At 61.0% G+C, this 22,000-nt stretch overlaps 1 protein-coding gene across 2 annotated transcripts; it reads right to left on the reverse strand.

The window, feature by feature from the left end:
* Nucleotides 1–1,129: 1,129 nt before the first annotated feature.
* On the reverse strand, nt 1,130–20,560 carry LOC131081250 (spectrin beta chain, non-erythrocytic 2-like). 2 transcript variants are annotated; one of them, XM_058020222.1, is made up of 33 exons: nt 20,025–20,560; nt 16,881–16,988; nt 15,341–15,496; nt 14,524–14,655; nt 14,208–14,399; nt 14,043–14,126; nt 13,809–13,927; nt 13,535–13,649; nt 13,184–13,270; nt 12,760–12,875; nt 12,452–12,596; nt 12,141–12,247; nt 11,942–12,017; nt 11,665–11,778; nt 11,458–11,589; nt 10,943–11,199; nt 10,702–10,825; nt 10,343–10,537; nt 9,891–10,046; nt 9,169–9,389; nt 8,677–8,854; nt 8,211–8,360; nt 7,584–7,982; nt 7,150–7,269; nt 4,528–6,024; nt 4,018–4,098; nt 3,710–3,796; nt 3,492–3,583; nt 3,205–3,290; nt 2,581–2,647; nt 2,294–2,457; nt 1,878–2,012; nt 1,130–1,678 (listed from the first exon to the last, which is right to left on the reverse strand). In XM_058020222.1, the coding sequence occupies exons 1-33, from the start codon at nt 20,451–20,453 to the stop codon at nt 1,449–1,451; spliced, it is 6,351 nt and encodes a 2,116-aa protein (XP_057876205.1). In that variant the 5' UTR covers nt 20,454–20,560; the 3' UTR covers nt 1,130–1,448. The 2 variants fall into 2 exon arrangements, with proteins under 2 accessions (XP_057876205.1, XP_057876204.1); XM_058020221.1 differs by having other exon boundaries at nt 11,942–12,020.
* Nucleotides 20,561–22,000: the final 1,440 nt, after the last annotated feature.

Raw genomic sequence — 22,000 nt, forward strand, 5'->3', positions numbered from 1 at the left:
AGCTGCTCAGGAATGAACTGGCAGCAGCCCACCAGCTGCTCTCCTGGTATGCGCAGCCGGAGCCGGAATGCTGTGCCTTGACCTCCTCGCTGGTCTGGACAAGCCTGGCCCCTGCCCAGGGCATCTCCCCTCCCAGCCTTACCATCCTGCTTGTCTTTTCCCATTAAGGAAGTGCAGGCAGCTGAGCTTTGGTGCTGGAGGAAAACAGGTGTCAGAGCCAAGAGTGATGGAGCCAAGGAGGGGGGTGGTAAGACACAGGGGAAGCTCAGAAAGCACCCCCCTGCCCACACCAGGGCATTCCCCACCCCTTGCTGGGAACCTGGAGGAAGTCCAGGCTGGTAACCCCGGTGTGCCCACCTCCACCTCACTGCCTGTCTCCAGCCCCAGGAGCACTGCAGGAGGGAGATGGGGTGGCAGGAGTATTTCTGCTCTCCCAGCCCTTGCTGCAGAGCTGGGCTGCAGCCAGCACTTCTATTTTAAGCCCCACAATGTGTTTGAGGAGGCGAGTGGTGTGCACAGCTGAGTCTCACGGCCTGACAGGGAGAGGCCCTGCTACCTACATCCCTGGAAACTTCCCCTTCTCCCTTAGGGCATGTACAGGCTCAGGGCAGGTTGGACCAGCTGCTTTTTCCCCTTTCCAGTACAGGTGGCAATTGGGGCAGTTGAAATGGGCATGGTCTGGTGAAGTCACTGCAAAAATATCTGGGCTGTAGGAATGGGGGTCTATCCACACACCCCTGCCCCAGTCTGTGTCAGGCAGTGTTCACCTGCTGTGACCTAGGCTGGCAGCCATCCTGTGAGAGAGCAAGGCTGGGCAGGGCTGTGCAGGCAGGAGTATTTACTCTGTAGGTAGTGACTTTCCTGCTAAGCTCCCAGGGCAGGGAAAAGGGGCCCAGATAGCCTGTGGGATTAGCTGGGCTGAGTGCAGGCACAGAGGAAGCATGGGACAAAGCATCCTTGTGAAAGGCACCAAACAGCTCAGGCTTCCCCTCCCAAGCAGGACTGAACCTCACTGCAGGGCCCTCCTCCTCTGAAGCTCCCCTGACTCCTTAGCAAGGACCACCTTGCAGAGAGCTCCTTTCCTCCTGTGCTGATGGATGCTGCTGGACAAAAAAGCTCCACAATAAGTGTCTATTTATCTTTTAATAAAAACCATCATCCACCCCCCTCTGCTTGTGCTGTGAGTCATTAGGATGCCTGGGCAGCCAGGGGCACCCAGGGAGAGCACTGGGCAGGAGGGGTGCTCAGCACCAGGCTGAGGCTGGGGGCTGCAGTGGCTGGGGCACAGGGCAGCCTCAGGGCTGGCTGAAGCAGAGCCCCTTGGCACAGCCCCTTGCCCCTGGGGAGGCAGTGAGCCATGAACTGCTGCTGAGAGTAGAGACCATGTCAGAGCGGCCCAAGAGGAGGATAAGAGGCAGGTTAGGGCATTTTCTCCCTTTGTCTGGGACTCACTCTTTCTTCCCAAAGAACTTCTTGAAGACAGATTTGTTCTTGGTGCGAGGGGGGCTGGTGGTCTTCTCCCCCCGTGCGTCGCGGGGGCTCCCTGTTGGTGCCACGAAGGAGTGGCAGCGTGCCCGGGGCACAGCCTGCTCCCCGATGTACAGCGTGACCGAGTAGCTGCTCCCGGCCCCCGCCGCCTCCTGGGGCACCGCCCGCGGGCTCAGCTTCTGGTACGTGGCTGCAAGAAGGAGCACTCAGCGCCAGGAGCAGGCCCTGACAGCCCCCTAGAGCCCTCCCCAAACGGGGGCTGCAGCCAAGGGCACAGGTATGCAGGAGCAGGTGCGTGCTGGCAAAGCATCGCATCTGTCCTTGGCTGTCTGTGGGGACAGAGGCAGTGGTGCCACCTCCTGGCTGTGACAGAGAAATCAGGACTGTACCTGAGGTGAAGGAGTAGGACCTCCTCTTGTTGGCCACCAGCCCATAGTCATCCTCTGGGCAGATGTTGTCCCACAGCCCGGGGGACGCTCTGGATGGCCACTGCTGCTCCTTGTGCCCAGCCCCCTGAGCATTCTCTGAAGCAGAATGGACACATGTCACAAGGCAAGGCCATCACAGGACAGCTCTGTGTCAGCCCCAGAGAGAAGAGGGAAATGTATGACTATCTCAGTATCCCAGGAAGTGAAGTAAATGTTCCTTTCCCCACGTCCCAAGCCCTGGGACTACTAGCCCAGATACCACCACGTTCAGGACTGACCAACAGCCTTCAGCCTCCCTCAGCTGTCTCCTATGTACCTCTCTGGGCTGGGGAGAGAAGCTGGGGGACAGTGGCAACCCAGCCAGACAGGAAAGTCACCTGCTGCTGTCACAGTCCCATCGAGTTGGCCATCCTGGCTGCCCAGAGGCCTCTGCAGTAGTGGGCTTGCACAGGGTAACACCACAATCTCCTGGCTCTTGGGAGTGGTGACCTGGTGATGTCCCTGGAGGTGGGAGGTCCCAGTGCTGGAGACCTTGCTGAAACTGAAAGCAGCAGAGATTTAGCAAACCAGACTGGCCCACCAATGTCCTGTTGGAGCAGCACGCTCTGGGAGATGTGGGACAGAGTTATACCAAGAGCCAGCTGGCCAGCTCCTGGCTACTCACCTGCCAGTACCACCAGTGCTCTCGACACACTGTGCTGCTGCCTGGAAGTAATCCACTTTGGGGAAACCTGGGGGGCACAGCAAACATCCTCTGGATGCTGGCAGTGCACAGGACTGCCACACAGAGCCAGTCCCTGACCTGACTTCCCATAGCTGCATGGCTGGGTCCCCCAACCTCCTGCTGTAGCACCTGCTCTTGGTGTTGACAACCAACCTAGGATTTCATAGCAGGGCTTGAACTCCTCAGGTATGGGGACAGCAATAGGAAGACCTCAGTATTGCAGGTCTCCTTGCTTCAAGGGCAAGCAAGGCATTTCCAAGCCCAGCGGATATGGAGGAAGACCAAGGCACAATTATAATTTTCCTGACACTGGCTTTTTGCTGCTGAAGCACCGCTGACGTCAGTTGTGCTATTCCTGATTTATAGCTGTGTATGTGGTGTGAAAACAAAGCCTCCAAATCCTGCCTGGCAGAGAACTGCTGTTCCCAAGGCAGGCTAGGAGGATGCATAAATCAGAGTAAAATGTTGCGCTGCTTCTCTTCTGACCCCCCATGTATCAAAAGGCTCAGTGAGGGCTGAACCACAGAGAGCCGGGCCCCTGCTCTGCCTGCCAGGGCTGCTCACCTGAGTTTTGCTGCAGCTTTGAGACCCATTCGTTCATGAGGGGCTGGGTGGGGGCCCTCAGGAGGTATTCAGAGCCATCCTGCAGCCTGCAGGGAGAAGGGAAGAACAATGTAGGGTGCAGATACAACAGCCCCCACCAGACCACTAAAGAGAAACAGGTGAGAAAGAAGGAAAGAAATCCTCATCTAAGCACTGAGCTGGTCCTGCCTGGGGATGTTGGTATGTGTCTGCCCCAGCAGGGACACTCTTGGGAAGGCTGTGGTTACTGCCCTGCATGGGGCACTCACTGAAGCCTGAAGCAGTTGGTCTTCTTGGTGTACTCGGCATCTGGGGTGCAGACTGCCCCGGAGAGGTTCAGGGGAAGGGCCACCACGGAGCTCTGCAGCACAAGGGAAAGCAAGGACAACAGCAGGATTGGATGGCTCTGCCTTCCCTGGTCACGGGGCCCAGAGCCACCACCCTGCCACCAGCCCCCTCCCTTGTCACCCCAACGTCCCCAGGGCACCTTGAGGCTGTCCCTGCGGTCCTGGTAGAAGCACAGTGTCTGCCTCATCAGCACGGCGTGGAAGAGGCCCCAGGCCCGGCAGCTGGCCTGTGGGACACAAGCAGGGCACAGCTGTGATGCCAACAGCTTTGGAAGAACACAGATGGTCTCATGGCACTCAGAATGTGGCCCAGGGCCTCTGAGGCTGTGCCCTTCCAGAATGGCAAGCAGCATTCCTGTGGCACTTCCAGGAACATCCCTGGCTTCTCTCCACCCTCTGCCACGTCCCAGCACCCCTGTCCCAAAGAGCCCCACAGCCATGTCTGTACCTTTCTCCCTCCTGTCTGCAATACATGCTTCCTTTCCAGCGTCCCCTCCATCATCTGAAACTCCATTTTACCAGGCAGGACCTGCAAGGGCACAGAAGGTGAGCAGAAACTTCTCTAGGGCTGGTGGTGCCAGCTCAGCCTCCATGCACATGAGGTCTATATGACCCATCCCTGGTGAGCGACGCCAAAGTGGGAGTGGAATTACAATGAGGAACAACTTCCTCACCTGGGCAGGGGCTGGGCTGTGTGTCAGCTTTGGGGGTGAAGTGCCACCTTGCTGAGGCTGTGGGTTGGTGGGGGTGTGTGTGATGCAGGGACTCCAAATACCACACCTAGCCCTTCCCCAGCAGCTGAAGAAAAGGGGCCACTGGAGTCAGGGAGTCCCCAGATACAGGTTATGTTTGCAGGAGTGGATAACCCAGCTGCTGCCTTGGCTGTTCCCCAGCCCCTACTGTTCCCCAGCCCCTACTTCTCCCTACTGAAGGAGAATCCCTGGCCTGCAGATCTCACCTTGCTGTTTTCCTCTTGCCGATGCCTCCGCTGATCCCAGGCACCGGAGGCATCCAAGGGGGCTGCAGGCACCAGCTCCTCCTCGTGGGGGGAAACCCTGAGCCCACTGGGACTGCCACTGCCACTGTGCACCACCCCGGGGCTCTGCTCTCCCGAGGGGCTGTGGAGCAGCTGGGCAGCAGTGGGAAGGGTGAATTTGGCCACTAGCACGTTGTTGGCTGATGAGAGGATGAGGGGCCCGCCAGCAGTGGCGCTGGGGCTGGCCAAGCTGCCCGCCCTGCTGCCCATCCTGTGGCTGGAACAGCTGCCTCCTCCTGGTGAGCTCTGGCGCTCTTGTGCCCCATTCCAGATGGCCTGCAGCTCCTCCTCCTCTTCCTCAAACTGCCTGTGGGCAGGGTGGCACACTTCCTTAGTGCCCAGTGCAGGGCTCTGGGGCTGTGGAGAGCCCAGTGCCCACTCAAAGACAGAGAGCTGGGTGGGGGCGGCAGGGGAAGCCGGGGACCCTCTGGGCTGGCTGCTGCTGGCTGGCTGCTGTGTGCAGGCCGGGCTGGGGATGGCTCCAGCCCTGACTGGGGTGCTGGCAGGGGATGATCCAAGCTCCAGCCAAGCGGCTCTGTGGTGCCTGGCCCTGCCAGAGGCAGTGGGGCTGTCATCCTGGCCAAAGCGGGTGCCCAGCTCATCCCCCATGCCGACACGGGACGGCCGGCTCGGCCTCGAGTCCAGAAGGTCTTTACTGGTGCTGCTGGGGTGCTGTGGGCTCCAGTGCTCCTTCCCAGCACGGTGTGCTCTCTGCTGGCTGCAGCTGGGCTTCAAGCTCACCTCCTCGAACCACCTTTCTTGCTCGCCCTTGGGGGACATCCCCAGCCTCTTGCTGGGCCCCTGGGGACTGTGCCCATCTTCCTGCCATCCAACTCCATGTGTGCCGGTGGGCTTCCACGGCCTCACCTCTTGATCCTGCCTCTGCTCCTGCCCCTCTGCCTCCTGCTGCCGTGCCTCAGCCCCTCGGCGGCAGCCCAGGACCACTGCATCCCGTGGCAGCTCCAGGCTGAGCACGGAGCCCAGGGAAACACGGGGGCATGTGATTTTGGGGTGAGGGAGGCAGAGTTTCTGAGGGGCTGCCCCGCACTCGGCATCGATGTCCTGCACCAGCGGGTTCCTGACGTAGAGGAGCAGCTCCCCAAGCTGAGGTCCGGCGGCAGCTGCCCCCGGTCCCCCCTTCCTCCAGCCACATTTCTGAGGCCACGTGTTGCTGGGGCCGTGGCATTCCTCGGGCGTGGGCCGCAGGGAGCTGTCGCCCATGATGCCCCGCAGGGTGAGGAGCCGGGCCTGCTCTGCCCGGGCCTGCTCCCGCCGCTGCAGGCTGTTGAAGAGGCAGCCAGCGCCGGCCTTGGGCAGCGTGTGGGACACGGCCGCCATGCCACCGCCGGGCCCTGCAAGGCGCCGCACAACGGCGGGCGGCCGCTTTGCCGTGCAGGTTTTCCTGGCCTCTGCCTGCACCTGAGGAAACAGAAGGAGAGAGGCGTGATCCCCATCGCTGGAGCTTCCACCATCCTGTGCCAGCTCCCCCCTTTCCATGCTGCGTCTGGGAAAGCAGGGGGCTGCAAGGGCAGGCAGACAAAAATGCTCACCAGCAGCACATGCAGTGCTGGGAATGAGAGAGCGTCACCTCAGTCCCCTGAGGGCTGCGCCCACACGGGTGCAGGCAGGGTAGAGGCAGACAAGGGAATCTGCCCATGATGGAGTCCCCCAGGTGTGGTACAGCTGGGGCTGACTACCACACAGCTTTTCCCTGGCACTGCTGACCTCCAAACCATCACTTTTGGGTGGCTACTGAGAAAGCAGTCACTGCAGTCCATGCCTGGCAGCCCTGCATGCTCCAGGCAGTAAAGCAATGAATGCAAGGGCAGGGACTGAGTGCAAACCCCTCCCCTTCCTTTCCTTGCAGACCCTCTCCCGGGCTTCCACACCTGCAAGAGTCTGCAGGAGCTGGAGCAGTGTCCCCCTTGATCCATTAGGCTGGATGATGCCCATTACCAAAACTCTCCTGGCAGCCCAGCAGCCCCTCATTCTGCCTCGGTGCCCTCCAGCCTCCCTGTCCTCCTGCCCTCTCCCCTGGGCTACTGGGCCAGGCTGCCCTTAGGGCTCCTCACACACAGACCTTCTTGCACAGGCTCTGGAGCAACAAGAGATGTGAGCCTCTACACATTTCCAACTCCCACCTCAGAGTTACAAGCCAAGCAACCTGGAGTGAGATCCCCAGCAAAATGAGCACCTCAGACAGCCCCAGCCACCCTTGTCCCCTTCAGCTGGCTTACACAAGAACTGCTCCTGCCCCCCAGCAATGGAGCAGGGAGACTCTCCCACTGGACACCAGCTAGCCATACCTCCCACGGCCACCAAAACTACTTGAATGGAGGGCCAAACTGCAGCAAGCCCTGCCTCAGTCCCCTCCTCACATGTCCCAGCACCCACACTCTGGACCCCACAGCATCAGAAGGGTTTTCCCTCTCCCAGCAGACCGCTGCCACCAGGGCACCGTGGCCTGGCCAGGAGGGTTGGTGGCAGGCAGGTTCACACCATGCAGCCACTCTGCCCAGCATGCAGCCTCCCCTGAGACGTTACCTCTTCCACCAGCTGGCGTGGTGCCTTTCTTTTTCGCTTTAAGCTACCCCAAGTGTTTCCTAAAAGCCCCTGGCAACGCTTCCAAAAGGTTTTACAGCCTGAGTGTTTAGTGGCGGGGAGCTGAGCAAGGGGAGAGAAAGAGACACACAGAGAGGACAGAGTGGGCAAGGAGCTGCAGCAGGAGAGCACAGGCAAAGTGGGTGGCGCAAGCCGGCCTCAGCCCTAAGGCATCACGCAGCATCAGCATGGCCAAAGGCCCCTCTCCTGAGACCAACACAGTGCCAGCAGCTCACTTAGAAATGGTCAGAGGGGTCTCAGCTTGGGGATCACCCCGCCACCCTCCCAGTCTTCATGGAGCACAGCTCCAGAGAGCTGCCCTGGCTGTGTGGCTGCTCGCCCATGGTTCTGCCAAGCCTCCCACCTTCCCCCCGTACCGCTGGCAGTGCCTCCTCGCCTGGCCGCTCGCTGCTGGCCAGCAGCTGGGCCTTCTTCTTCTCCCCCTTCTTGCCAATGCTGAGGATGAGGTTGACCGTGCCCCCGAGACCACAGGAGCCCCGTGGTGGCAGCAGCAGCGTGGAGGTCTCAGCAGGATCCCAGGTGCCAGCCTCCTTGGGGGATTCCACATCAAGGGCCGTTTTGCTGCTGGGCTCCCCCCAGCTCTGCCCCACTCCTGATGGGGCGTCTGAGAGGGGTGATGTTGGTGGGGAGATGGCTTTTTTCTCCGGAAGCTTTGGCTCTGATCTTTGCACAGGCTCGAGGAGGGAGGAGGGCATGAACTTCCCTGGGCTGTGGATGCTTTCCAGGTGGGGTGGGATACATGAGGCATGCTGCTCCTGCAGAGCAAGGCAAGAGAAGGAACATAAAGGAAGGGCTGCTGGAGTACCAGGCAATTTCTCAGGATAGCCTTCCCTTTGCCCTGCCTGAACCCCAGCGACTCCCAGAGGTATTGGCATGCATCCCTCCCCACCTTCTGCACCACCCTCTCCATCCAGTGCCTCTGCTACCCTCAGCCTCAAGGCTGGTCATTCTCCCTGGCAGTCTCAGCATGGCTGGGTACTCACTTGACCAGTGGGGGATGTGCTTGAGAGGTTCTCGGGCTCCCTCCTGTCCTCCTGTCTGCTCCCCAGATCCTGCTGCTGATGCCTCTGTGCTCGCCAGCGCACCAGCACCCAGCCCAGCATGCTCTGCAGCTCTTCCAAGCGCTCCTTTATCTGATGGGAGGAGAGATGCTGGGCAGCCTGCAAGGACTCCTGGCCCAGGGACACTGGCCCTACCAGGAGATCTCACCCCAGAGCAGCTAGGAGTTTTTTGTGAGTGGGATACAGCCACAGCCACATCAACTCAGATCTCAGGATCCACTGGATGAAACTTCTTCCTGCCCTGAGCAGCCCCAGGGATGCATAGCTGTCCCCATCCCACTTACTGGGGCTCTGCACCCACACTTTGCTCTTTCTTTCATGGTCTGTCCCCAGAGGGTTTCAGGAAGTGCTGAGAATTTTCCCCCAACCCCATTTCCCCTGTCCTTACTGTTGCACTCAGGTAGTGCTCCTCAGACACCAGCTGCTGCCCTGCTGCTGCTAGTGCCTCAAACTCCTTGAGTTTCTCTTCAATTCTCATCTCCAGCTCCTCACATGGGGTCTGCGGGATACTGGAGCTGCTTGGGCTTTCAGAGAAGATCTGAGCCCGGGTGTCCTCAGTCCAGGAGCTGTGAGCATGTGAAAGACAGGCTGAGGAATGACCCAACACTTCTCCAGCCCTGCAGGCCCCAGGAAAGCCATTCCCATGCTTAGTGATAGCTGGAAGCAGCTCCCTGGGATTGTGGCCAGGCTGTTGTGGCAGGATGAGATGCTGCAGGGCTGCCTCACAACAGACAGCTGTGGTGCAACCCTGCATTCCAGGCTCCCCATGGTCACGCCTGGCTGCAGCTCCAGCACTGCCCACATAGCTGCCAATGCCATGCTCTCGCCAACTCCCCCTCAACCCCCACAGAAGCAACCCCAACAGCTCACTGCCACTTACATCATGGCTAAGTAATCCTTGAAGAAGTGCCGGAGCTGGCTGGCCTGCCGCACGCGGAGCCGGGTCTCCCGCAGCAGCTCTTGCAGCCCTGCCCAGGCCCACAGCGTCTCCTGCAGCTCCCGGCTGACGGGGCACTGCCGAGCGGGACACAGCTCCTGCAAGCGGGCAGCCGCCCTCTCCAGCTCCTCCAGCTGCCCTTGCAGGGTCTGGGACACTGCATGCTAAAGATCACAAGGCAGGAAAGGTTCGAGATGCATCCAACCCCTCTGAACCCAGGCTGCACTCCCCTGCATTCTGGGATGCAGGGACAGAGGAGAGGATGCTGCTACATGGGCAGAGCCAGCCTCAGTGGGGAGCACAGCAAGAGCACAGAGAGTACATGGGCAGAGCCAGCCTCAGTGGGGAGCACAGCAAGAGCACAGAGCTGCCTGGCTTCCCTGCCCTGTGAGCATGAGTCGCTTCCCCACCAGAGGAAAGATGAGTAGGTGCTGGCAGCTGGGTGTTGGCATGTGGGAGCTGATGCAAGCTCTGTCCCCTTGCCTGGCCCATGCTATCAGAGGGGAGCAGAGCAGGCAGGTCTCAGCTCCACTGGAAAATTCCATCCCGCCCTGTCACAGTGTGCCAAGGCTTACAACACCTGGGCCCCCGGAGGGGGGCCAGTGCCTCACTGGGACAGCCCCAGCCAGCCGGAACACCTCCCTGGCAGTGCTCCCCTGACTCACCTCCATCTCCTGCTGGCAGCTTAGCAAGCCCTGCAGCCCTTGCAGGTCCTTCTCACTCTTCACCGTGGTGAAGCTCTTCTCTGCTAGGGCAATGTCTTCAGACAGCGCCTTGGCTCTGCACTGAAGGGCCTCCAGCTGTGGGGATATCTTTGCCACCTGGATGGGCAGGAGGGGACACAGAGGGAGATCAGCCCTGGGATGGAAGCCCCACCTGCCACACAGCCCCAGCCCACCCCAGCCTGGGACACCCTGCCATGCAGCTGCAAAGTGCAGGTGCCAGCCATGGGAGAGACAAGGATGCCAGCCTTGCACAGAGCAGTCCCCATGAATCCCAATGTCCCCTGTGTCCCACTGAGGACAGCTGAAGTGGGTGCCCTGTCCAATCAGCTGGCATGTCTGGCTGCAGACGAACCTCCTGCATGCATCCCCAGGTCCCAGCCTCCGTTCCCTACCAGACGCTCCAGGCTCTCCGTCTCTGCTGCCACCTCCATGACCCGCTCCCGCTCCTTCGCCACGTCATTCAGCATCTCCACAGCCTCCTGCAGCTCTCCCAAGGGCCGGCTCATGTCCTCACTGCTTGGAGACTTCTCAGCCTGGGCTGAGAGCGGGGGAAAACACCCCTGCGAGCCACAGCGCCCACTCCCTGGCTGAAGCCAGCAGAAACACCAGATGTGAGAGATGGGGAGTGACACCCCGGGCAGCTGGGCTGGAGGGGAGCACCCAACAGGGGCCCCATGCCAACCGCAGATCAACCCTTGGTCCATTCCCAGGTGCTGTGTGATCCCAAGGGATGCCTGGCCACGCTGCTCACCGCTGCAGATCCCTGCTGGCTCCGTGCCTCCTCCTCTTGCAGGTCCTGCAGGAACTCAGACAGCACCAGGGAGTCCCGCAGATCTGCTGCCCGGTGCCGCAGTGCTGCCTGCACGTGTGCCAACCTGTGGGGATGGGTGTTCATCAGAGGTGCCAGCAGCTTCTGCACCTCCTCAGGGACAGCATCCTCCTCCCCACTCAACCTGGGCACCAGAGAAGAGGCACCTTCCTCCAGGACTCACTTCTCCTCCACCATCTCCACTTTCCTCTGCATCTTCCTTGCCCCTTCGTGCTCAGTGGGCGCCTCGCTTGCTGCTTCTTCCCGCAGTGCCTGCAGCTTGAGGCCACAGAGCAGGAGCTGCTTCTCCAGCCGGCTCATTTCTTCCAGGTCCTGGCGCAGCTCCGCCGGGCTTCTCATGGCAGCTGGCTCCAAGAGCGACCCAGCCACGTCTTGCAGCCACCTCTCAGCCTGGTCCAGCTCCCCCACCAGCCTCAGGGCCTTCAGGGAGAGCAGGGAACCCCTCAGCCTGGCTCTGAGCCACCCAGAGGAGGCAGGAGCCATGCTGGCATCCCACTGGGGGTACCTGGGGCACAGGCAGCACAGTGGGAGAAGTGTGCCCTCTGCAAGGCCAGCCGGAGATGTCGGTGCCAGTATTGCGTCTCCAGGCCCCAGAGGTGCCAGCCTCACTTGGTGATGCCCAACAAGCTGCTCCACTTGAAGCACACCCTGTGCCCTCCCAGCCCTGACTCCACGTACCTTATCGATTTCTTGCAGCACCACGCCATTCTCCTGGTGCCTCCTCTGCAGGTCCTCCCACAACTCCTCCAGTTCCCGCAGCATGGCCTCCACCTGAGGGCTCCCATGAGGCCTGCCTCGTGCTGGGCCCTCCTGGGAGGCAGGGAGGGCAGTCAGGATGGGCCCCACCTGGTGTCCTCCCCCCACCTCACATCCAGGCAGGCTCACCAGGAGCACAGCCCTGGCACTGGGCTCTTGCTGCATCCGTGCTGCCTCCAGGCTCGCCGCTGGACATGGGGGGACTCCCATAGCCACACTCTCCTTGTACGGGGACAGATCCTGCTGAGGAGCAGGAGACATGCTGGGTTAGTGCCCAGACCAGGCGTGTGGGCACAAGCTTGCATGCCCATGAGCAGCAGGAGGAGGTTAGGGAAGTGAGTCCTTCCCCAACATGGTCTCCTCATGGATGGGCAGGGAGCAAAGGGGACTCTTGGGGGGACATTACCATGTTCACCACCTGGCAGACGTCCTGCACTTGGGTCTCCTGCTGCCGCATCCCCAACTCAGCCTCTGCCTCTCTCCTCCTCCAGCAGAGAGAGGAGAGGGACAGTCAGGACTGCAAGGCTCCCCCTTGCACAGGGGAACCCCATCCCTGTTCCCTTTGACTCTGTCCTGCTCCCACAGCCACCTCCACAAGATGGTACCTTTTGTTGTCCCCTGCATGAGGGGACTGTCCCACTGCTGGGGAGCCAGGATTGCTCTCCTCTCCTTTCTTGTTCTCTGCCATCTTCTCCAGCACATCTTTTGGTACCTGCAGCACAAAGGTTCCCATTCTTCCTTGGCCAGCACAAAGCATACATCTGCTTTGCCCTGGGCTGGCACTTATCACCTCCCATAACTGCTGGGACCAGATCCAGGATTGGATTCTGCCCAACACCTGAACCCCTTTCTCCTAGGCTCCCTTGTCTTTTCGAAGCAGAGGAGCTGAAGATGCCTGGAGGAAGCCAGTGCTTACCATGCTGCCAAGTCCTCTTGTCCATTTGGCTGCTGCTTCCTTACCCACAGCCCCGTGACTGCTGTCATCTCCTCGAGGCTCAACATTTGGAGCTGCAGCTCTGCCCCCCGGGGAACTGCCTGCCCATGCTGGAGCCTTCCCTGTCCTGGGAAAGGAAGGCAAGGGAAGCCCGGGGGAGCAAAGGATAAAGAGAGACCTTGAGTGGAGCTGGTGCCCCAGAGACAGCCTGCTAGGGGCTAACCCAGGTCTTTCCCAAGCCTCTGGCTCCAGTGCTGGGAGGTCAGGGCTGGGACCCAGCTAAGCCCTACCTCAGTGCCTGCTGGAGCTGTGCCCAGCTTTCCTTTACGTCTCGGTGCTTTGAGGTGACTCGGGCTGCCAGGCTGGGCTGCAAGTTTAGGAGTTGGGACACTGTCACATCCAGCATCTGGAGAAGAGAGAGCAGCAGGGAAGTGATGGAGACGGGGCTCAGGAGTGACAAACCACCATGGCCACGGGCGGGGCATGGGATGACAGCCAGCCCTATAGGGGCAGCAGAGGCACTGAGTGCGTATCCCAGTCCTTGTCTGCCCCGGGGACACTGCCCCATCCATCACACAGCCTCAGCCACCCACACAGCGGGGGGCTCCCAGAGCCCACAGTGCTGCTGGTGGAAGAGCTGGCCTGGGAAGGCTGACATTCCCCCTGTCAGGATGCTCCCCAGGGCTCAGGGGACGAGGCAGAGTCTTCACTCACCATCACCTGGCTCGCAATGTCCCTGACATCCCGATCCTGGCAAGGCTCGCCCTCCCCCGGCTTCCCTGTACTGCAGATGCTGCTCTGCTGTAAGAAGAGGCCACGGTCAGCAGTGGGAGGAGGACAGGGCCCTGCTCCCAGCTCCAGCAGAAAGAAACAGTGCAAAACTGCACTTGCCAGCCTGGCTCCCTCTCTCCATCCCCTGGTTATCTCCCCAAAGCCCAGGCTGAGAGTACTGGGACCACAGGAGCTTCCATGCAGGAGACAAGAGCAAGGCACTGCCCACCAAGTTTCATTCAGGTCATGCAACAGCCCCACACACCAGGGTGACCCTGGCTCCAGTGCAGATACCTTTGCATGGATGACCCCGAGCAGGATATCTGCTTGCTGGAGGAAGGAGGCCACCTCCAGGGCCAGCTGCAGAGCCTCGTGGTGCTCCTTCAGGGTCCCCTGCAGCCGCAGCCACCTGAGCAGGTGGAAGGGGAAAGATGAATGGCAGCCTGTGCCTGTCTGGGGAGCTGTGCAGAGCTAGGCCAGGAAGTTTGGGGGTGTCCTGCTTCCCATCTGGTCAGCTCCTGGTGCCTGGCTCAGCCCTGCTCAGCCCATGTGTCCTCACACAACTCACGCTTTGTTAAGGTGCTTGCGCCGGGCTGAGATGTTTCTGCTCTCATTTTTGCCTTGTTTCTCCAGCTTCTGGGCCAGGCTGTTCAGCTCCTTGTGCAGACTCTGGAACTGCTGCTCCTCCTGGTCCGAGCAGAGAGGAAAGACATCAGCATCCCTCCTCAGGGACCTGTGCCATGGCCCAGCCTCAAGGTGTTTGGGGTCCCTGACAGGTTGGCAGTCCCCCAGCACCTCTCACCTGCTTCAAGTCAAGGATGCGGCGAGTGAGCTGGATCTTATCCGGGCTTTCCTGCAGGAGGGCTGCCAGAGAGGGCTTCTCCTCCTGGGCCAGGCAAGGGTGTGAGGAAGTGTGGGGACAGCCAGGCTATCCCCTTCCCCAGACCATGCTTCCCATCCCTCAAACCTTGTGCTTGATCCATGCCTCCAGCCGCTCAGCTTTCCTGTTAAAGTCCTGCAGACTCCGCAGTCCGCCCAGGGCTTTGCTCTGGCTGGCAGCCGTCTGCTTCAGGAGCTGCCACTGCTCCTGCAGGGCCAGCAGCTGCCTCCGCACGGCCTCTGCACTGGGGCCTGCCCTCCACATCAGCTGCTCACCCATCTGCAGGGCCAAGGGACCCACTCAGCACCAGGGGCTCCCAGGGACCCTCTGCTGCAGAGAAGGCAGGGACACAGGTGCTGTGAGTAACGGGGGCCATGCCACGCCATGCCCTGCCTGGCCCCACCTGATTGAGCTTTATCAGGGTGTTCTCAAAATCCTTCATGTCCCGCTGCAAGGTCTGGGCCACCTCCTCCCAGTCCTGGAGGTCACAGCCGTCCTTCAGGTCCCGCAGCTTGCCTCGCACCCAGCTCTCTGCCTGCAGCACACCAAGAGCCACGTGGCTGGGGCCTCCACCAGAGCCTCAAGGACACGGCATTGGGACCCAAACCCAAACCTTTCCAGCTGTGACAGGGACTGGAGTGCACCCTTTCAGCTCTGGGAATCAGCAGGCCAGCACAGCACTCAGGACAGCGTCTGTGGCAATGGGGGCGTGAAGGTGTGTAGCACTTCACTTCTTTGCAGCGTCTCTCAGCCCAGCAGGAGAAGCTGGGCTTGCCCAAGCAGGCCAGTCTGCACAGAACATCCCTGCACAAAGCATCTCTCCTCACTGCACCCTGCTCCCCAGTGCAAACATCCATGCATTCTTCCCACCATGGCATGGAAGCAGCCCTCCCACCATCTCAGTTCCCATGCTGCTGGGGAGGGACAGGGTCTGAGAGGAGGAGGAGGAGGAGGAGGAGGAGAACGGGGCACGGGAGGAGCATGCGCACACGGAGAGGAAGCAGGGCCCTGGTGTGGGCTGACCCCCTCTCCCTGGGGCTGACAGCCAGGCAGAGGCAGCCAAACATGATCTCATGCCACAACCATGGCTGTGCTCGGGCTGGGAGTTCAACCCTCCCTGCTGCGCACCCCACCCCACCCCAGAGCTCACATGAAAGGCTGCCGGTGGCCCTCCGTTGCACTTCCCACACAGACCCTGGGAGAGGGCCCAGCTGCCTCACCTGCAGCATCTCCCGGTTGAACTGGGCTATCAGAGGACTCAGGTCAAGGAGAGGGGCTGCTCCCACGCCGCTGCGCCCGCTGCATCTTGGCGCTGCAGCAGACTCCTTGCCCTTGGGGCTCTCTTTCTGGGGTGATGACACCGGGGGTGCTGCCAGCTGTGGGGAGCAGAGGTGGGGTGGGGAGTGTCAGGAGTGCTGCCCCAGGGAGCCCTCCCTGTCACCTCCCAGGAGCATTTCAGAAACCCAAATGAAGTAGGTCAGCATGCCTTATTCTTAACTCCACTCCTTCCCTGACATATTTGGGGTTCTCCTCCAGCACACTGAGGTACCACTTCCCTCTACCAAGGCCACACTGGTGGCTTTTGCAACCCCAGCAGGGGGTTGCTGGCCTGTCCCTCAAGTGGGTCACTCCCTGGGTCATTCCAGGCTGTTGGGATGGCACTCAGCACCCAGACTGGTCCTGGCACCCACACTGGAGATGGATGCAGTGCTTGCTGCCTCTCCAGCCTCAGGTACTGCATCGCTGCGAGGAGCATTTGTGTCTCTTTGGTGTCACGCAGGGGGATGCTGCCAGGGGATGGGATGGAGGGCCATGAGGCAGGTTCCTGGCAAGCCCTAGCCTCCTTGGTGGCACCCAAGACCCCCATCCCTGGTGAATGGTTGGAGGGGGCTGAAAGTGCAGCATCTCCCTTGGGATTTGGCCTTGTGGGCAGCCAAAGCTGACGAAACCCTCTGTCAGGGTTCCAGCTCTGCCAGGGGTGACAGCAAAGGTCAGCCAATGAAAGTGCTGGCCCTTTTCCAAACTCAGCCCTGGGCCCAGCTGCACACTGCCCAGGGGACAGCACCATCACCCGGGCACTTACTTCCCACCCTTCTGCCCAGGGATGGGGATCTGACTGCGTACTAACTCATGGCAAACAGGAAACAGAATTTTCAGGAGGAACCCAAAGGTGCAAGGCTTGCTGCCTCCTCTCAGCAGGCAAAAATTGCTCCTGGGGCTAGCCTGGAACAGCCCTTCCTCGTTGAGAGGGCTGGGTGTGAGCAGCCCCACAGGGTTTTAGCTGCCCCCGAGCCCACCAGGGAGCAATCTTCCAGGAGCCTGTGGAGCAGTGGGGTTTGGGCAACTGTTTCAGGCTCTCTAAGCACTCTGGCATGTGCTGCCCTGCTGACAGCACGGGACTCACTCTCCAATGCCTGTTCTACTTAACCACAAGAACTACAGAAATCCTCTGTCTTTTTTTTTTTTATTATTTTTTTAATAGCAACACAGATTCTCAGGCCCTCCTATGACTTCATGACCTTTAGTCTCTTGACTCAGCCATGGTTGAGGAGCCCATAATCCGGCTTCCTTGGAAGCAGTAAAACCCCTGGGTGCTGCCTGGGGGGCTGATTCCTGGCCCCACCGTGCCCAGCTTGTTCCTGCACTCACTGCAAGAGGCAAGGCTCCATCCACACCTGGGCACACCACCAGTGACCAGCCTCATGCTCAGCTCCAAGCTGCATGTCATGCCCCCCTAATGTTGAGGGCAGGGGCACATACCGCATACAAGGGAGAACATCTGTCCACTGGAGAGCAGAAAACACTGGCCTGAACACTCCCGGGCTCCTGCTGCTTGTCCTCCACATCCACATCCTTCCTGAGGAACACCTGGAGGCAGGAAGGCACAGCTGTGAGCCTGGTACTGTGCTGGCAGCCTAGGGGGCAGAGGATCACTCACCCACCCCCCTGCCCTGGGCCAGACACTGCTTGGCTGCACTTTTGCCCATCCCTCCTTACACATCTTCTTCTTACCACGCTTCTCCGAACAGCATCCACAGCTCCCACCACGTGTTCAGCAAGTGGCAAGAGTTCCTAAGCCTGCTTTGCTCACTGCCTTCTACATTTTAGCTCCCAGTACCCCAAACACCCTTCTCTCTCCTTGAATTGACTCCAAAGCCAGCAGAAACCCATTTAGTGATCACCACTGGTCCCTGGTCATCTAAGGATGTTCAGAGTGAGACTCCCCTGCCCTCTTCCAGAACAGCAGGGCAGAGGCATGAGGGCACATGATGATATTAGCTCCAAAATCATGAGCTTGAATCCTCTCAGCTACTGCTCCCTGATCTCAGCCTAGCTGGGAGATGAGTTAAGGGGGCAGCTGGCTTGCAGGGAAGGGCTTCCAAAGGACAGGGCTGAGGGTGGAAGCAGGAGAGGCAGGAGGAAGGAAGTCCAGGAACTGCAGCCAGGCACAGAGAGGATGTCCAGGATGAACTCCACATTACCTTATCCTTGATGCAGCACAGCCCCAGGAGGAGAGGTGCGTGGGATTGTTTGGATCGTGCCCAAGGGCATTAAGCCTCATCCTCTACAGATGGATCTTTTCTTGGGCTGTTGGATATAACTTAGGGATCTCCTTCCACTCCTTTCCTGGGGCCACCTTGCTGTCTCTGTAACAGCCATCCAAGCAGGCACAGGGCAACAGAAACAGGGTGGTGGACAATGTGTGCTGCCCTGACAATCCCTCCTCTGAGATTGCTGCAAACAGGGTGCTGGATCAGCCAGAGCCAGCCTACTGCTGCTCAGGCCACTCCAAACTGAGGACACTGACCAAGGGAAACGAACGTAGGAAAATCAGAACTCCCTTCCTGAACAGAACATGGCTTCCCACCATCTCTTCAGCACTGCAGAAGAGTCCTGACATGAGTGGCAGCCCCCAGCATAGAGCTGCTGCCACCAAAAAGTCTCAGAACCCTACAAACAGCCCAGCAGGAGAACAGCACCACTGGACCTTTCCAAGGACCTGCAAAGCTTGGCCCATGGCTGCAGAGGACAGACCACTGCCACATGCCACAGCATCCCATCCCAAGCAGGAAGAACAGTCAGGGTACAAGGCTGAATCACAGCCCAGCTGGCACAGTGAGAACTCAGCAGGATGGTATCAGAAGGAGAAGGCACCTCCTTGCCTGACTATGGGCCTGAGAGGTTTGGATGCATATTTGGGGAATGATAGGGAGCTAAATGTGAAGTGCCTGTGAGGCATAAGACCCTAGAAAGCTCTATGCAGTAATGTCTCAGGCTGGCCCCCAGGGCTCAGCGTGGGAGACGAGCCTGCAGGTGACACGGGAGCTTTATTTAAAGTCCCTGTCTCACGATCCGTCAGCCGCAGGAAAACAGGGCTGCCAGCACAACGATGACTTCATGCTTCCCGCAGAGCTGCTCCACCGGGACTGCCCCCCCTTCTCGGTCCCTCTGGCTGGAGCTGGGTCCTCGATCCGGCAAAACAACAAACTTCCTCAGCAACCAAAGTCCGGGACAAGGAGCTGAGCCTGCCTCCTGCCATCCATGAGGTGCTGTGCTAAACATTCCCTAGCAGGACACCAGGCTCGGTGACACGAGCAAAGCCACACGTGAAATGAGCACAGCAGCCTCAGCTGCCGCCTCTGCAAACACTTCTTCCCCCTCGAAAAGCAAAATTAACACGGCACATATGCTTGCCGCATTCCCACAGAACGGGCACCAGTGACTTCCCACGAACAAGAGGAGCCGGGGCCAGACCCTCCACTGTGCTCATCCCGGAGGAGCCCCTCGTTCCTACGGGGCAGGAGGGAAGGGCAAATGCACGGGCTGCGGGGTACGCTTGGGAAAGCATTGCCGTGCTCTGTGTGGGAGATAGTGTCCCTCCTCTCCTCCAGCTGCCATCCCACACGTTTTCCCCAGCCCCCCAGCTCCCTCTTTCTCCCAAAGCTCCATCTTGCAGCCTGCCCACCTCTCCACACGCTCATGGACAGGGAGGAGGGGCCGATCCTGGCAGGCTCCCGGGAGTCCCGCACCACCGCGGCCAGCACGTGTCCCTGCCTTATTTGACAGAGGGGAGCCCTCACGCCGGTGCCCTCCGGGCTGCGCAGGCTCCGCCGCCCGGCGAGGCGCTGACTGCGTGCCGGAGGAAGCGGCACCTCTTGCGAGGCTGTGCCTGGCCTTTATTGGCAATGAAGATGAGGGCTTTGGCAGTGGGCTGCGCGGCTCTCCCCAGCACTATCCTGCCGGGAAACCAGCTGCTGCAGGTCAGGGTTAAATCCCAAGGAGTTCCTGCCTGCCCTTGCCAGAAACTGCGACGTCTCGGAGATGCCCTACTCCCCATCCCACCCACAGGGGCTCTCCTGGGCTCTGGCACTGTTGAATTCGCACCTCTGTGCCTGCCAGCGCCCAGACTTGGAGGGCGGGGTGCCGAGAGCCCTGGGTTCTGATCCTAGCCTTGTCCCAGCTTTGCCTGGCTGTGTGGCCCTTCATGAGTCACTTCCCTTCTCCCAGCCTCCGTTTCCCCTCTGGTGAACGAGAGAGTGAGTTCCCAGCTCCCCGCACTCAGCTGCATCACCACAGGCATCTCCAAAGCTGAGCCCTCCATAGCCAGGCTCTGGGCAGGGCTTTCCCGGCTCATCTCAGCCCCGGGGAAAGCTCACCTCGCTCACCCGCGAAGACTTCCTGCCCTCCAGCCTGATGGGACAGAGAAGTGCGTGGGGAGGGCACATGGCAGGAAAAACAACTACCCCAGGAGCCCTGCAAACACTGCTACCTGGACGGCACGGGCAAAAGGCAACAGGGATGGGCGCAGTCTCCCCGGGACCTATCCATCCCTTGGCAGCGAGGAATGGGGAATTGCAGGGAAGACAGGGCGAGAGCAGGGCACAGGGTACCGGGGTCGCTTACCTTGAACTGAGCTTTCCCTGTCCTGCTGTTGTTGTTGTTGTGGTTCCTCTCGCCGCCGGCGCGGGCAGGGTCCCCATGTCCCCCTGCCTCTGCCGTGCCAGCGTCCCCGTACCAGTTGGACAGCGTGATCTTCTTAATGGAGCGGGCTAGGGAGCTGCGGTTCAGCCGCTCCTCGTCGGGGCCCCCGTCCTGCCCGGGGCTGGGGCTGCGGGGCTGCCCCGCGGCGGCGGCGGGGCCGGCCCGGGCGTGGGCCAGGTAGAGGGAGATGCGCTCGTTGATGCTGCGGCGGAGGCCGCGGTGGCTGTCCAGCGCCGAGGCGAGGGCGATGCCGGGGCAGGCGTCTCCGGGGAAGTCCGCGGCGCACTTGGGCAGCGAGAGCCGGGTGCTGATGGTGAAGGGCTGCACCTTCCTCGCCGTGCTGCCCGACATCCTCGCCCTCCCCGCTGCCTGCTGCGGGCACTGGGGGTCCCGGCCCGGGCACCGTGGGGTGAAGCGGCCGTGTGGGGCCGCCGCCGCCCGGGAGGGCGGGTGATGGAGATGGCCCGGGCAGCGCCGGCTCCGTGCCCGGGGCGGGCGGGGGCGCTCAGCGGCGGGGCGGCCCCGCGGCGGGGGACAGCGGGGCGGGAGGCGGCCCAGCGACCATGGCCGGAGCGGCGAGGCGCGGGCAGCCGTCCGGCCTCGGCTGCCTGGGCGGGCCCTCCGCCCCCGCCGGGGCGCGTCCCCTCCCTTGCCCGGTCCCTCCTCCCGCGGCGGGCCGGCCGGGCGGGAGGAGCCGCCGCGCCCTGCCGGGTCCGTCCCGTCCCGGCCCTGCCCGCGGCCGGCCGCCTTCAGTCGTCCGCCTTCTTGCGCAGGTTGAGGAGGCAGAGCAGGCAGGTGAGCAGCGCCTGGCGGCTCTCCGGGGAGCGCAGGCGGCGCCCCAGGCGGCGGAGCGGCGGCAGCAGGCGCCGGCGGGCCAGCGGCAGCAGGCGGGCGAGCAGGGCGCGCAGCAGCGGGGCGGCCAGCGGAGGGGCGGGCATGCTGCCCCCGAGCCTGCGGGCACAGCGGCACAGCCCCGGCCGGCCTGCGGGAGCGGGGGCGTCCGGCAGCTCCTCACGTTGTGGGACGTCTGAGCTGAGCGGGAAGTTGGGGGTCCGCACGCCCCTGAGAGCGGGGGCTGCCTGGGGCAGGCCCGGGGGAGAAGCGCTGGATGGGGCTCCTTCCCGCCTCTTGCCCGGGTCGCTCTTACCCTCTTTGGGAGCCTTGCTGCTCCGGGACACCACTCAGCTCGTTCTCCCGGAGCAGCCTGGACTGCTCGGCTTCCCCAGCGTGAACCTGCCACCAGCCCAAATGGCAGGAACAGCTCCAGTGCAAGGGACAACAAAAAACCCCCAGCTGTTCACTTAAATGCCCCCTCCTCCCAGGCCCGACACACACTCCCTGAAAGTGATACTGCTTCACAGCCGAGGCCCCATTTGTCGGGGTGGCAGTGTAGGGGAGATAAGGGGGGCAAGAGACGATCAACATCTGCCCACCACAGAAATGTGGGCTGGCAGAGTGGGGTTCTGTTTCATTGCAAGGCTTTGCCATAGCCCTTGAGCAGACAGCTGAGTCCAAAATATGCCTGCCTGTCATTCCCTGCCAGTGCCAGCAATTGTCACCTGCTCCTATAAGGGCCGGGAACGCAGGCCAGGTGAGCCAGCAAGGAGAGTAGGCAAGGGATGGCCCAAGGCGTAATGTACTGAGGAGCAGTTGGGTACTGCCCTGAGAAAGAGCTTTAATTTGGCTCCATGAGTGGTTCAAGAGCAGGATAGTAACATATGTCCTGCACTTTCCAGGTGCGTTCCAGTGTTCCCAAGCTGAGCTAGCTTGGGGCAAGCAGCCAGGGGAGCACAAGTTAGCCAGAGTGAGAGTGCAGGCAGGAAGGTCCATGGTCATGTCTGTGCCCTTCCACATCCCTCCTCTGCCAGACCTTTGTTTTGTTCCTAGTGGATGTCTGT

This window comes from Melospiza georgiana, chromosome 3, assembly GCF_028018845.1.
Source record: "Melospiza georgiana isolate bMelGeo1 chromosome 3, bMelGeo1.pri, whole genome shotgun sequence".
NCBI lineage: Eukaryota > Metazoa > Chordata > Aves > Passeriformes > Passerellidae > Melospiza > Melospiza georgiana.